This window comes from Hibiscus syriacus, unplaced genomic scaffold (assembly GCF_006381635.1).
Source record: "Hibiscus syriacus cultivar Baekdansim isolate YM2019G1 unplaced genomic scaffold, ASM638163v2 tig00110903_pilon, whole genome shotgun sequence".
Lineage (NCBI taxonomy): Eukaryota > Viridiplantae > Streptophyta > Magnoliopsida > Malvales > Malvaceae > Hibiscus > Hibiscus syriacus.
The window spans coordinates 240480-255373 of NW_024062906.1; the positions used below are offsets into that span (position 1 = coordinate 240480).

At 38.5% G+C, this 14894-nt stretch overlaps 2 protein-coding genes across 2 annotated transcripts; one reads left to right on the top strand and one right to left on the bottom strand.

Moving 5' to 3' along the window:
* Nucleotides 1-1460: 1460 nt before the first annotated feature.
* LOC120146196 lies at nt 1461-1861 on the top strand. The gene has a single exon (XM_039159831.1). The coding sequence runs from the start codon at nt 1466-1468 to the stop codon at nt 1859-1861; it is 396 nt and encodes a 131-aa protein (XP_039015762.1). The 5' UTR covers nt 1461-1465.
* Nucleotides 1862-2247: 386 nt separating this feature from the next.
* LOC120146197 (putative pectate lyase 21) lies at nt 2248-8262 on the bottom strand. The gene is made up of 4 exons (XM_039159832.1): nt 7418-8262; nt 7285-7342; nt 2555-2633; nt 2248-2468 (listed from the first exon to the last, which is right to left on the bottom strand). The coding sequence occupies exons 1-4, from the start codon at nt 8260-8262 to the stop codon at nt 2248-2250; spliced, it is 1203 nt and encodes a 400-aa protein (XP_039015763.1).
* Between the last annotated feature and the right edge of the window lie 6632 nt (nt 8263-14894).

Genomic DNA, 14894 nt, shown 5'->3' on the forward strand with positions numbered 1-14894 from the left:
GCCATATTCCTTTATCCTCTCATTTCATTTTTCTTCCTTCTCAATCAAAGAATTTTTCTCTTTCATTACCTCGTGAAGTAGCTCATCCTTAGTTTTTCTCAATTTTTTTACAAGTTCAATTTGGGTTCCTGAATCTGGATTCTTTAGTTCATCGCAATTCTTTCAATTTTTAATTATCCCCTGTTGCTTTTCTTCAACCTGTCAAAGCCATGTCTTTCACCATTTCCATGGAAACCCGAAAGCCCCATTTTTTTTTTTTTTTTGCAGAGATGGTAGATATTGGCTTGTACAAGTTATCTGGGGATATGTAAATTAATATAGCTAAATAATTTCACCATAGGGTACGTTCAAGAGTTATCTGGGGAGGCCATGACAGAAATATTCAAGAACCATGTTCATGAAGAGTACATTGGATGGACTGATTGATAGAGAAGGGTAGTTGCCGTGGAGTGGAGGCTTCGCTTTAAGCAATCTTTACTATGCCGAGCATATGAACACCGATGCCAAATCAAGTACCGGTGGTAGGGTAAAATGGGGTGGATATCGTGTAATAAGTGCAGTCGAAACCGGTAAATTTACAGTGGGGAACTTTTTGACCGGGAGTGCTTGGATTTCGGGCATCGGAGTGCCATTTGAAGCTGGACTGGACTGTGATAGTTTTTTCTTGATGGGGTTGATTTTCCAAAATGCAGATAGGATTTACATATATTTTTAAAAATTTAATTTAATTAATATTATTTTAACCAAAATTTTAATTTAATAAATATTATTTTAACCATATATTAATAAAATAATAATAATAAATGTCATATTATACATAATAATAATAATAATAATAACAATAATAATAATAAAATAAGATATGACGATTAAAATAGGATCAATTCAAAAGTGAGTGATTAAATTTAAAATTTTTCAAGTTTAGTGACCAAAATAAAATAAAGAAGATAATTAAATGATGAATGATATAATTTATTCAATTTATAACATCATTACACGGAGGGATGAACTACTTGACCTACTAAGTCGGCACAAAATAATAGAATCATTAATTAACGATAGAAAACGTTAGTTAAAATATCACATTGATTTTTTTTTACTAGTGTAAAAAAAGTGGAGGGTCAGATTGATTAAAATTATGAGGACCTTAAGTACCATTATTTTTATATGTCGAATTAATGATGACTCATTATTTTAATGAATCGTTTCTTCAGGCTATCTGAGTTGTTTGCACGATTAGTAAATCTAACAAAATCGATAGTTCTATCGGGTTGAATGGTTTTTAATATATATTTTTCTTAAAAAAAATGTTTATTCCTTTTAAATTTAATTAAGAATAGATTTTGAAATTTCGAAAAGTTTTGCAATTCTCAACGGTCGGATTTTGAAGACCAGACGGTTTTATAAATTTATCTCGAGACAGTAAAAAAAGAAGAAAATACCATTAAAAAATATGCAAATCGAAATGCCTAGATTCATTCTTCTCCCCATTTCTCTCCTCACTGTTCTGATTTCTAGAAATGCGGTGGGAGCCGGCAATGCACCTTCTCCGTCTCCAAAGCATCACTTCTCCGGCGAAATCTCCAACCACTTCATCCCCTCCACCGTTCATCGACTTCAGCAAGCTCTCCTCCTCCATCCCCCTGTTTCTGCTGATATTCCTTCAAGTTCAACAACACCTGCCGAGAGTCCAGGGATTCTCCCGTCGAGCAGTAGCCCTCCAAGTCCTACTCCGGTCAGTTTGTCCCCCGACAGTGCGGCCGGTCCTTCTGTTAATGACGAATCAGGTTTAAGATCCGGTTACCAAATCGGATCCGTTCTAAGTTTTGGTTTGGTTATTGCGGCAGCCTTGGCTATTTAGATTTTTTACATTTTTGGATTTCATTTTTTTTATTTACAACGCAGCTTTAATTCTGAATTTCAAATTCTATGTACAAATGTTGTAATAAAAAAACTAACTTAAGTTGTTTTTCTTTTACGTAATGCAGTTTAATTTATTAAAAAAATTATAAGATAATATCTATTCAGACTAAGATAATATATATTTAGAATTTTCTTAGTTTATAACAAAACGGGTATTTTGGCAAAACCTGACACAGTAGCATTATGTATATCCATAATACTAAATTACAGTTGCAGTGTATATCACGATTGCGGATGTTACGAACGAACATTTTAACACGTGAAAACTGTTACGAGCATGATGATGAAAATTCATTTAAAAACAGAAACTTGGTTGGCAAGTAATCAGCAGCCGTAGCCTTTGCGGCAGCTTAGAGTGCCAGCATACTGAACTGTCTTCGTTACAAGTGAAGTTGGTCTAGCCACCATGCTTGATGCTCTCATGTAGCTTTCTGGACCTTCTTCTCCAGATGGTGTAAAAAAAGCACCATTCACCATCATATCTCCTTCCGATCTCCAATTCCAACTCCTCCACTCGTCGAATGAACTTTCACGTTTCTTCACCTGATTTCGAGTAAAAAAAATGGAGTAATGTTATATATGGTAGGATGCTCTGCATTGTAATGGATGGAGTTAGTAGAGAAACTTGTCTCCTTTGCATAATTGTTATCTGATGCCGTGAACACATTCCCTTGGCTATTGATCGTCGGGTTCGCGCTTCCTCCGATCGCATACTGTTAGGTATGACTCATAAATATACCAGTAAAGAGGACAGGAGATGGAGCGGAGTGAGCGAAGCGAACATCAACTGTCCTTACAAAGAAAGTCTCGTTGTGGGGTTACAAATTATGTGGGTTGGGGGTGCGGGGGCGTAGCCCCCGTGGTACGGTACATGGTTGATTTTGTAATTATGTACCAGGGTTTTCTATTATAAATAGAGATGTAACCTAGACCTAAAATATTATTGAATAAAATTCTAGCGCCGCCTAGGCACCGAGGACGTAAGCACATTGCCGAACCTCGTAAAATTCTCGTGTTCTTTCGTTTTCTTTACCCGTTTTCGTCAACAATTGGTATCAGATGTCAGGAGCAAAATTCGAAGTCGCGAAATTCGATGGTCAGGGTAACTTCGGATTATGGCAAACGAGGGTGAAGGATCTATTGGCGCAGCAAGGGATCTTGAAGGCTTTGCGACCTACAAAGCCGGCGTCGATGGATGAGGAAGATTGGGAAGAATTGCAGCAGCGAGCGGCAGGAACCATACGATTATGCTTGGCGGACGAGGTCATGTATCACGTCATGCATCTATCGTCTCCAGACGAAATTTGGAGGAAGTTGGAAAGTCAGTTTATGTCCAAATCCTTAACGACAAAACTGTATCTGAAGCAGCGGCTGTATGGGCTGAAGATGCAGGACGATCACGATTTGGCGCAACACGTGAATGTCTTCAATCAAATCGTTTCTGATCTGGCTCGGCTTGATGTGAAAATTGAGGATGAAGACAGAGCGATGATTCTGTTGTGTTCGTTGCCTTCCTCTTACGAACACATGGTGACTACTCTTACATATGGGAAAGAGACTATCAACGTTGAGGAGATTACTGCAGCCTTGTTGGCTCACAACCAGTGGAAGCAGAATGCAGGGGAAAGCTCTCAAGCCGATAGCTTATATGTCAAGGGTAATCGAGATCGTGGACGGAAGCCAGAGAAGGCAGGGTCCGGGAAGCGGAATTCCAGATCCAAATCCAGGGATAAGAAGACGATTCACTGTTACAAGTGCAATGAGGCGGGACATATGAAGCGAGACTGTCCGAAGTTGAAAAAGCAGACTGATGAGAAGCGTGATGGCTCATCCAAGTCTGTGAACGTGGTCGAGGATGATACTTCTGATTGCAGTGAGGGTGATATGCTTTCTATTTCAACGACACAATTGACGGATGCTTGGATTCTTGATTCTGGATGTTCTTATCACATCACGCCAAATAGGGAATGGTTTTCGACATACAGGCCGGTTAATTCTGGTTCGGTTTATTTGGGTGATGATCGATGTTGCAATATTGTTGGTATTGGTGATGTCAGAATTAAGATGCACGATGGCTCCGTTCGGACGTTGAGTGGTGTTCGACATATCCCAGACTTGAAGAAGAATTTGATTTCCTTGGGCACTTTACACAAGAATGGTTTTATCCCTAAGGCTGACGAGGATAGGGAAACCATTCGGATTGTTAAAGGAGCATTGACTGTGATGAAAGGCAAGATGACTGCAGGGAATATCTACAGATTGTTAGGGAGTACCGTTGCAGGTGGAGTTCACTCTGTTGAGTCCTGTGATGATACGACAAAATTGTGGCATATGCGCCTTGCTCATCTTAGTGAACGTGGTATGGAAGAATTACACAAGAGAAACTTGTTGCATGGTGTCAAAAGCTGTAAGCTCGATTTTTGCAAGTATTGTGTTCTTGGTAAACAGACTAAAGTCCGTTTCAAGACTGCGAAGCACACAACTCAAGGGATTCTTGATTATGTGCATTCTGATGTATGGGGGCCTTCCACGACATCGTCTTTGGGTGGATCTAGGTACTATGTTACTTTTATTGATGATTTTTCACGGAAAGTTTGGGTGTATTTTTTGAAACAGAAATCTGAAGTTTTGAGAAGTTCAAGCTGTGGAAAGCTGAGGTAGAAAACCAAACAGGACGAAAAATCAAGTGTTTGCGGTCTGACAATGGTACGGAGTACACAGATTCACAGTTCCTACAATTTTGTAAGGAGCATGGGATTCAGAGGCATTTTACAGTGCGCAAGACACCACAACAGAATGGTGTTGCGGAACGAATGAACAGGTCGTTGAATGAAAGAGCCAGATGTTTGCGGTTCAATGCGGGGCTTCCCAAACACTTCTGGGCTGAGGCTGTTAACATGGCGTGTTACCTTATCAACAGATCGCCAAGGGCATCGCTGGCTGGGAAAGTTGCAGAAGAGGTATGGACTGGTCATGATGTTAGTTTTGATAACTTACGGATTTTTGGTTGTCCTGCTTATGTGCATGTACCTGCTGATGAGAGATCCAAACTTGATGCAAAATCGAAGGAGTGCATTTTTCTGGGTTACAAGAAAGGTGTCAAAGGATTCAAGTTCTGGGATCCAGTTGCGAAGAAAGTTGTGATTAGTAGAGATGTCGTTTTTGATGAACAGTCTATGTTGCAGCAGAAGCAAGACACGACAGTGGTAGATTTCGAGCAGTTTCCAGTTGAGAAACCAGAAACTTCTCAACCGACTTCTGGTGGTTCCACTACGGATGATTTGCAGGATTATAGTCTCACCAGAGACAGGGTGAGACGGACGAATATAAAGCCTCCGAACAGATTGGGTTTTGAAGACTTGGTATCTTTTGCACTTACTGTTAGCAGTGATGATCCAATTACTTTTCATGATGCCGTTACTAGTCAGGAAAATGACAAGTGGATGGCAGCCATGGTTGAGGAGATGGAGTCTTTGAATCACAATCGCACATGGGAGTTAGTTCCCCTTCCTGAGGGTAAGAAGCCGATTGGTTGCAAATGGGTGTATAAGAAGAAACCAGCAGTAACAGAAAAAGAGGGGGAGAAGTTCAAGGCTCGTTTGGTAGCGAAGGGTTTTTCACAGCAGAAAGGAGTTGATTATGATGAAATCTTTTCTCCTGTGGTCAGGCACACTTCAATCCGAGCAGTACTTGCATTGGTGGCTAGTTGGGATTTGCATTTAGAGCAGATGGATGTTAAAACTGCTTTTTTGCATGGTGATTTAGAGGAGCAGATCTACATGCGGCAACCTGAAGGTTTCACTCAACCTGGAAACGAGCATTTAGTTTGCAGATTGAAGAAATCTTTGTACGGGTTAAAACAGTCTCCGAGACAGTGGTATAAACGGTTTGACTCCTATATGATCAAGATTGGCTACAACCGATGTGAGTATGATTGTTGTGTCTATGTTAAGAGCCTTGATGATGGTTCTTTTATTTTTCTATTACTGTATGTTGATGATATGTTGATTGCTGCGAAGAACATGGATGATGTTATCGGTTTGAAAACTTTATTGAGTCAGGAATTTGATATGAAAGATTTAGGTGCTGCAAAGAAAATTCTTGGAATGGAAATTTGCAGGGACAGAGACTCAAGGAAACTGCGGCTATCTCAACGGGGTTATGTTGAGAAAATGCTAGAAAGGTTTGCGATGAGCAGCGCGAAACCAGTTAGCACTCCATTGGCGAATCACTTTAAGCTCTCATCAGAACAGTGCCCTAAGACAGATAAGGAAGCTGAAATATGACAAAGGTTCCGTATTCTAATGCTGTTGGCTGCTTGATGTATGCGATGGTATGTACTCGTCCTGATTTAGCTCATGCTGTTAGTCAAGTTTGTAAGTACATGTCTAAACCTGGTAAGCAACATTGGGATGCAGTCAAGTGGATCTTTCGGTACTTAAAGGGTACTGTGGGACATGGAATTGTTTTTGGGAGTCAGCGGGATAATCCTTTGGTTGTAGGATATGTGGATTCAGATTATGCAGGTGACTTGGATAATAGAAGATCTACGACAGGGTATGTGTTTACTCTTGGTGGAGGGCCTATTTGCTGGAAGTCTACTGTTCAATCTGTCGTGGCACTATCTACAACTGAAGCTGAATACATGGCAGCGGCTGAAGCTGCAAAAGAAGCTTTATGGCTTACTGGTTTAGTGAAGGAGTTGGGTGTTCAACAAGGTGGAGTTCAGTTGCTTTGTGATAATCAAAGTGCTATTCACTTGGCTAAGAATCAGGTGTATCGTGCTAGAACTAAACATATTGATGTAAGGTTCCACAAGATCAGAGAGTTGGTTGCATCTGGAGAGGTTTTGTTTCAGAAGGTACATACTGATGAGAATGCCGCTGATATGTTCACCAAGCCAGTTACGACAGACAAGTTCAAGCATTGCTTGGACTTGTTGAATGTTTCGAGTTGTTAAAGAAGCAAGGTAACCCAACCCACATTGAAGTTTCCAAGGGGCAGGATATTCGCCAAGGTGGAGATTTGTTAGGTATGGCTCATAAATATACCAGTAAAGAGGACAGGAGATGGAGCGGAGTGAGCGAAGCGAACATCAACTGTCCTTACAAAGAAAGTCTCGTTGTGGGGTTACAAATTATGTGGGTTGGGGGTGCGGGGGCGTAGCCCCCGTGGTACGGTACATGGTTGATTTTGTAATTATGTACCAGGGTTTTCTATTATAAATAGAGATGTAACCTAGACCTAAAATATTATTGAATAAAATTCTAGCGCCGCCTAGGCACCGAGGACGTAAGCACATTGCCGAACCTCGTAAAATTCTCGTGTTCTTTCATTTTCTTTACCCGTTTTCGTCAACACATACATTTCCCAACCGATGTATACATTGTTGACAATATGAAAGTAACCATGCCTGCACCTGCAACATTTTGACAGTATGTTTAGATGTCATGCTACTTATGTGTGTGTGCATACCGCTTTAGGCACCGGCTACCTCAGCATTCTCTGAACCAGGCCTTCCCCGAAGTTGTTGAATGCGATTGTTACTTGCATGTTCTTGTCATCGAGGAACTCATCACTATGCCCCATGAGCATGACTTCGTTATGATGTAGCATATAGTTGTTCGAGATTGTAATGGACGTAGAACCGTACGTTGCATCGATAAGACTGTCGTAACAGTTTTCTACTGTGCAGTGATAGATCCAGACATCCCTTGAGCCGAATATCGAGATCGCATCGCCGTCAGATTCACTGCTTATTGCATATTGGGGTAGCGGGTTCCACACCATCGCATCCCCTGAAGGTAAGCAGTCATGTATGTAGATGTTATGTATGATTACATTACTCACATTGCGTAAGGTTATGCACGGCCCGTTTGCTATTTGGATATCGTGTCCTATTCCGTCGATGGTCTTGTACGAGTTGACAAGGAGTTGTGCTCTTAGGCTTATGACCATGTCATGATCAAAGATGATCCATAGAGGTTCAGGTTGAATCGCTGCATGTCGTAGTGTACCCGGAGTCGGAGATATCAGATCATCATTGACCGAATCTGTGACAACATAAATTTCACCATCCTGAACCCCGATGGCATCTTTGCCGAACCCAACCGCACAGTCGGCTAGCTTTTTCCTGTTGGATTCCCATTCAGGGTCACACCTCCAGCAATCGTCTATAGGATTACCAGTTGCACGTTGTTCCGTGTCCAACTGCCTTCGTGTTGAGTGCCTATTTAGATGTGAGAAAATCATTAATAGGTCAAGAACAAAACACCGGAGAACCGGAGCGGAGCGGAGCGACTTACTCGAGTACGGCTTCGGACATTTTCCGAGGGGCATGTATCGAGAATGTTGATGAAGCATGTGAGCATAGGAGTAGGGAAAGTAGATAGAATATTGTCATCTAATGGAAGCTTTTAGTAAACAATACCAGAGACAGATGGCTCAAAGATGTGGGTATATATGTATAAATAACATGAACATTGCAGGATTTATATTGATATTATTATGCATGGTGTTAAAGGACATTGATTAGCAAATTCGGTATATCAACTTAGGAATTGAATGGTGCTGTGAAAAGCTGGTTAGTTTTCCCACTTGAATTATGGATCCAAAAGGATTTGCCCAGTAATGGAGACCGAATAGTTACGTTCATACCTGGAGGGCTAACCCTTTCTTTTCTTAAAAAAAAGAAAAAGAATTTTGTAGGCTTTATATGAATCCACGCGATGGTGTGTGCCTAAGGAAGCATTTGGTGTAGGAAATGTCGGGTGCAAAGGAGTCATAAACATGTATTATTTACGTCCATTACGGCTATAACCTAATTTGTAATTGATTATCAAAGGAACAATCTCGATGTGGCTAAAATAATTGTTGTTGTTAATTGAAGTCTCGAGTTTGAGCATCAGGAATGTCAGGGGTGTAAACATTTCATGTTAAATGATTGAGAGTTTATATTTGAATATATACTATCTTATACTTACCCTAGATTAATAAATATTATAATTGTTTCGGATTTGGAACTGTTTTTATGTTCTCAAGTATAATTATATTGTTAAATGTATGGTTGGATGGTTCATTTTTAATTTTTTTCTTTTCTTTCTTATGATATCAATTAAATGCATCTTTTTCAATTCACTAATCTTTCTTGAATGATTATAGTTACTCTTGTGACGTTTTTTTCTTCTCAAAAATGGATTTTTCGTTGCATCTTCAGACGACATTTATTTAATTATGTCGATTTATTCTTCTTTTACATCGTTAGAATATTGGTAGTCACTCATAATTAGAGGGGTTTAAAATCGGGTACCCGGTTCTCATGATAGTATATTTGGTGGCCCGTTAAGTCCGGATATCTATATTTTCGGGTAACATATATCCGATTCATCTATTTTTTAATTTACTTTTTTTTTAAAATCACATAGAAAATACATAAAATTTTAAAAAAGCTCATTATGCACAATCCATTCACAAAAATTAGTGATTTGAAGTTATTTTTAAGGATAAATATTTGGATATATATATTTAAGTTTATTTTCAAAAGAAAACCTTAAAGTTATTAATATCGATCCTAATTCGTTTCGAATGTCATATTGACAAATTAATAAAAACTTTTTGTAAAATTTAAAACTTAAAAGTATATAATACAAATCTAAGAAAGTTTTAAATTTAATTTTAAGGTAAAAATATTAAGGAACCTAAAATAAAAATATAATTTAAATTGAATATATATATATATATATATATTAATATTATAGTGTCGGGTCGGGTTCCCAGTTATAAAAAAATTCAGCCTAGACCCGACCCAACTACCCGGTAAAAATTACGAGTCGGGTACCCAGCCCGATTGGATAAATTTTTTTAGAGAATATCCAATTTTTTTATATTCGGATCAGCGGAACAACGGGCGGGTATTTTTGAACACCCCCTACTCACAATCATTGAATATGGTATACTCTTGAGTTATGATAAATTCACTTTATCATTAAGTCACCATTATATATATATATATATATATATATATATTAGGTATGACTCATAAATATACATAGAAAGTCTCGTAGTAGGGGTTACAATTATGTAGGTTGGAGGTGCGGGGGCTGCGGGCCCACGATATGGTACATGGTTTTTTTTGTAAATATGTACCAAAGTTTATTTATTATAAAAGGAAATATAACCTAAACCTATGAGATATTGAATTGAATAAAAATTATAGCGCCGCCTAAGGCACCGATGACGTAAGCACATTGTTGAATCTCGTTAAAATTCTTGTGTTCTTTCTGTTTTCTTTACCCGATTATTCAATAATTGGTATCAGATGTCAGGAGCCAAATTCGAAGTTGCGAAATTCGATGGTCGGGGTAACTTCGGATTATGGCAAAAAAGGGTGAAGGATCTGTTGGTACAGTAAGTGATCCTAAAGGCTTTGTGACATACAAAACCGGCGTCGATGGAGGAGGAAGATTGGGAAGAATTGTAGCAGCGAGCGGTAGAAACTATACGATTATGTTTAGCGGACAAGTTCATGTATCAGGCATGCATCTGTCGTCTCCAGATGAAATTTGGAAGAAGTTGGAAAGTCAGTTTATGTCCAAATCCTTAACGACTAAACTGTATCTAAAGCAGCAGCTGTATGGGCTGAAGATGCATGATGATTATGATTTGGCACAATATGTGAATGTCTTCAATCAAATCGTTTCTGATTTGGCTCGGCTTGATGTGAAAATTGAAGATGAAGACAAATCGATGATTCTGCTGTGTTCGTTGCCTCCCTCTTACGAACACATGGTGACTACTCTTACATATGGGAAAGAGATTATCAAAGTTGAGGAGATTACTGCAGCCTTGTTGGCTCACAACCAGCGGAAGCAGAATGCAGGGGAAATCTCTCAAGCTGATAGCTTATATGTCAAGGGTAATCAAGACCGTGGATGGAAGCCAGAGTCTGGAAAGCGGAATTTTAGATCCAAATCTAGGAATAAGAAGATAATTCACTGTTACAAGTGCAAGGAGACGGGACATATGAAGCGAGACTGTCCGAAGTTGAAAAAGAAAACTGATGAGAAGCGTGATGACTCATCCAAGTCTGTGAATGTGGTCGAGGATGACAATTCTGATTGCAGTGAGAGTGATATGCTCTCAATTTCAATGACTCAATTGACGGATGTTTGGATTCTTGATTCTGGATGTTCTTATCACATCACGCCAAATATGGAATAGTTTTCGACATACAGGTCGGTTAATTCTGGTTCTGTCTATTTGGGTGATGATAAATGTTGCAATATTGTTGGTATTGGTGATATCAGAATTAAGATGTATGATGGTTCTGTTCGGATGTTGTGTGGTGTTCGACATATCCCATATTTGAAGAAGAATTTGATTTCTCTGGGCATTTTGTACAAGAATGGTTTTATCCCTAAGGCTTATGAGGATAGGAAAACCATTCAGATTATTAAAGGAGCTTTGAATGTGATGAAAGGAAAGATGAATGCAGGGAATATTTACAAATTATTAGGGAGTACCATTGTAGGTGGAGTTCATTCTGTTGAGTACTGTGATGATACTACCAAACTGTGGCATATGCGTCTTGCTCATCTTAGTGAACGTGGTATAGCTGAATTACATAAAAGAAATCTATTGCATGGTGTTAAAAGTTGTAAGCTCGATTTTTGCAAGTATTGTGTTCTTAGTAAACAGACTAAAGTTTGTTTCAAGACTAGGAAGCACACAACTAAAGGGATTCTTGATTATGTGCATTCTGATGTATGGGGGCCTTCCACGACATTGTCTTTGGGTAGATCTAGGTATTATGTTACTTTTATTGACAATTTTTCAAGAAACGTTTGGGTGTATTTTTTGAAACAGAAGTCTGACGTTTTTTTAGAAGTTCGAGCTATGGAAAGCTGAGGTAGAAAACCAGACAGGGCGAAAAATCAAGTGTTTGCGGTCTGACAATGGTACGGAGTACACAGTTTCTAAACTTCTGTAAGGAGCATGGGATTAAGAGGCATTTTACAGTGCACAAGACACCACAACAGAATGGTGTTGCAGAATGGATAAACATGTCGTTGAATGAAAGAGCCAGATGTTTGTGGTTGAATGCGGGGCTTCCCAAACACTTCTGGGCCGAGGCTTTTAACATGGTGTGTTATCTTATCAATAGATCGCCAAGGGCATCATTGGCTAGGAAAGTTGCATAAGAGGTATGGACTGGTCATGATGTTACTTTTGATCACTTACAGATTTTTGGTTGTCCTGCTTATGTGCATGTATTGTTGATGAGAGATCCAAACTTGATGCAAAATCAAATGAGTGCATTTTTCTAGGTTACAAGACATGTGTCAAAGGATTCAAGTTATGGGATCCAGTTGCGAAGAAAATTGTGATCAGTAGAGATGTTGTTTTTGATGAACAACCCATGTTGCAGTAGAAGAAAGACACGACAGTGGTGGATTTCGAGCAGTTTACAGTTGAGAAAACAGAAACTTCTCAACCGACTTCTGGTGGTTCCACTACGGTTGATTTACAAGATTATAGTATCTCCAGAGACAGGGTGAAACGATGAATATAAAACCTCCGAACAGATTGGGTTTTTGAAGACTTTGTCTCTTTTGCACTTATTGTTAGCAGTGATGATCCGGTTACTTTCCATGATGATGTTACTAGTCAGGAAAATGACAAGTGGATGGCTGTCATGGTTGAGGAGATGGAGTCTTTGAATCATAATCGCACATGGGAGTTAGTTCGCCTTCCTGAGGGTAAGAAGCCTATTGGTTGCAAATGGGTGTATAAGAAGAAACCAGCAGTAACAGAAAAAGAGGGGGAGAAGTTCAAGGCTCGTTTGGTAGCAAAGGGTTTTTCACAGCAAAAAAGAGTTGATTATGATGAAATTTTTTCTCCTGTGGTCAGGCACACTTCAATCTGAGCATTACTTGCATTGGTGGCTAGTTGGGATTTGCATTTAGAGCAGATGGATGTGAAAACTGCTTTTTTGCATAGTGATTTAGAGGAGCAGATCTATATGCAGCAGCCTGAAGGTTTCACTCAACCTGGAAACGAACATTTAGTTTGCAGATTGAAGAAATCTTTGTACGGGTTGAAACAGTCTCCGAGATAATGATACAAACAATTTGACTCATATATGATCAAGATTGGCTACAAGCGATGTGAGTATCATTGTTGTGTCTATATTAAGAGCCTTGATGATGGTTCTTTTATTTTTCTGTTAGTGTATGTTGATGATATGTTAATTGCTGCGAAGAACATGGATGATTTTATCTGTTTGAAAACTTTATTGAGTCAGGAATTTGATATGAAATATTTAGGTGCTGTAAAGAAAATTCCTGGAATGGAAATTTGCAGGGACAGAGACTCAAGGAAACTGTGGCTATCTCAACGGAGTTATGTTAAGAAAATGCTAGAAAGGTTTGCGATGAGCAACGCAAAACCAGTGAGCACTCCATTGGCGAATCACTTTAAGCTCTCATCATAACAGTGCCCTAAGACATATAAAGAAACTGAAGATATGGCAAAAGTTTTGTATTCTAATGTTGTTGGCTGCTTGATGTATGCAATGGTATATACTCGTCCTGATTTAGCTCATGATGTTAGTCAAGTTTGTAAGTACATGTCTAAACTTGGTAAGCAACATTGGGAAGTAGTCAAGTGGATCTTTAGGTACTTAAAGGGTACTGTGGGGACATGGAATTGTTTTTGGTAATCAGCGGGATAATTCTTTGGTTGTAGGATATGTGGATTCAGACTATGCGGGTGACTTGGATAATAGAAGATCTACGACAGGGTATGTCTTTACTCTTGGTAGAGGGCCTATTTGTTGGAAGTCTACTGTTCAATATGTTGTGGCATTATCTACAACTGAAGCTGAATACATGGCAGCAGCTGAAGCTGCAAAAGAAGCTTTATGGCTTACTGGTTTAGTGAAGGAGTTGGGTGTTTAGCAAGGTGGAGTTCAGTTGCTTTGTGACAATCAAAAGTACTATTCACTTGGCTAAGAATCATGTATATTATACTAGAACTAAGCATATTGATGTAAGGTTTCATAAGATTAGAGAGTTGGTTGCATCTGGAGAGATTTTGTTTCAGAAGGTACATACTGATGAGAATACCGCTGATATGTTCACCAAGCCAGTTACGACAGACAAGTTCATGCATTTCTTGGACTTGTTGAGTGTTTCGAGTTGTTAAAGAAGTAAGGTAACCCAACCCACATTGAATGTTTCCTAAGGGGCAAGATATTCACCAAGGTGGAGATTTGTTAGGTATGACTCATAAATATACCGAGAAAGTCTCGTAGTGGGGGTTACGATTATGTGGGTTGGAGGTGCGGGGGCTACGACCCTATTTATTATAAAAGGAGATGTAACTTAAACCTATGAGATTAAATTGAATAAAAATTCTAGCGCTGCCTAAGGCACCGATGACATAAGTACATTGCTGAACCTCGTTAAAATTTTTGTGTTCTTTCTTTTTTCTTTATCTGATTATTCAACAATATATATATTAGTGCTTATTTTATCTATTATTCATCTTAGTTGTTTGGTTGAATTTTTAACTTTTTATATGATATTTTTTTTATTTTTAAGTGGTTAATTTGTGTATTTCAACTATTTTGAGAGAAATGTTTAACTTATGTGATGAATTTATTATTATTATTATTTACAAAATCGTTTTCGTAATTTTAAAGTATCTGCCTTTTATTTAATAAAATTAACTCTTATTATTAATTTAATATTTTTTTAAAAAATGAATCGTTTTTTAATGTGTTCAATCCAATTTGAGTAATAGTGATATATATTGGTGCATACTTGTTTCACGGGATTTGATATATATTGGTGTATAATAGTTCACGGCATAAAGGGTAAATTACAAATTTGATAATTAAATTTTACTCTCTTTTATTTCACTCATTGTACTTCAAATCTTTTTAATTTTATTAGCTTTATCGATCAACC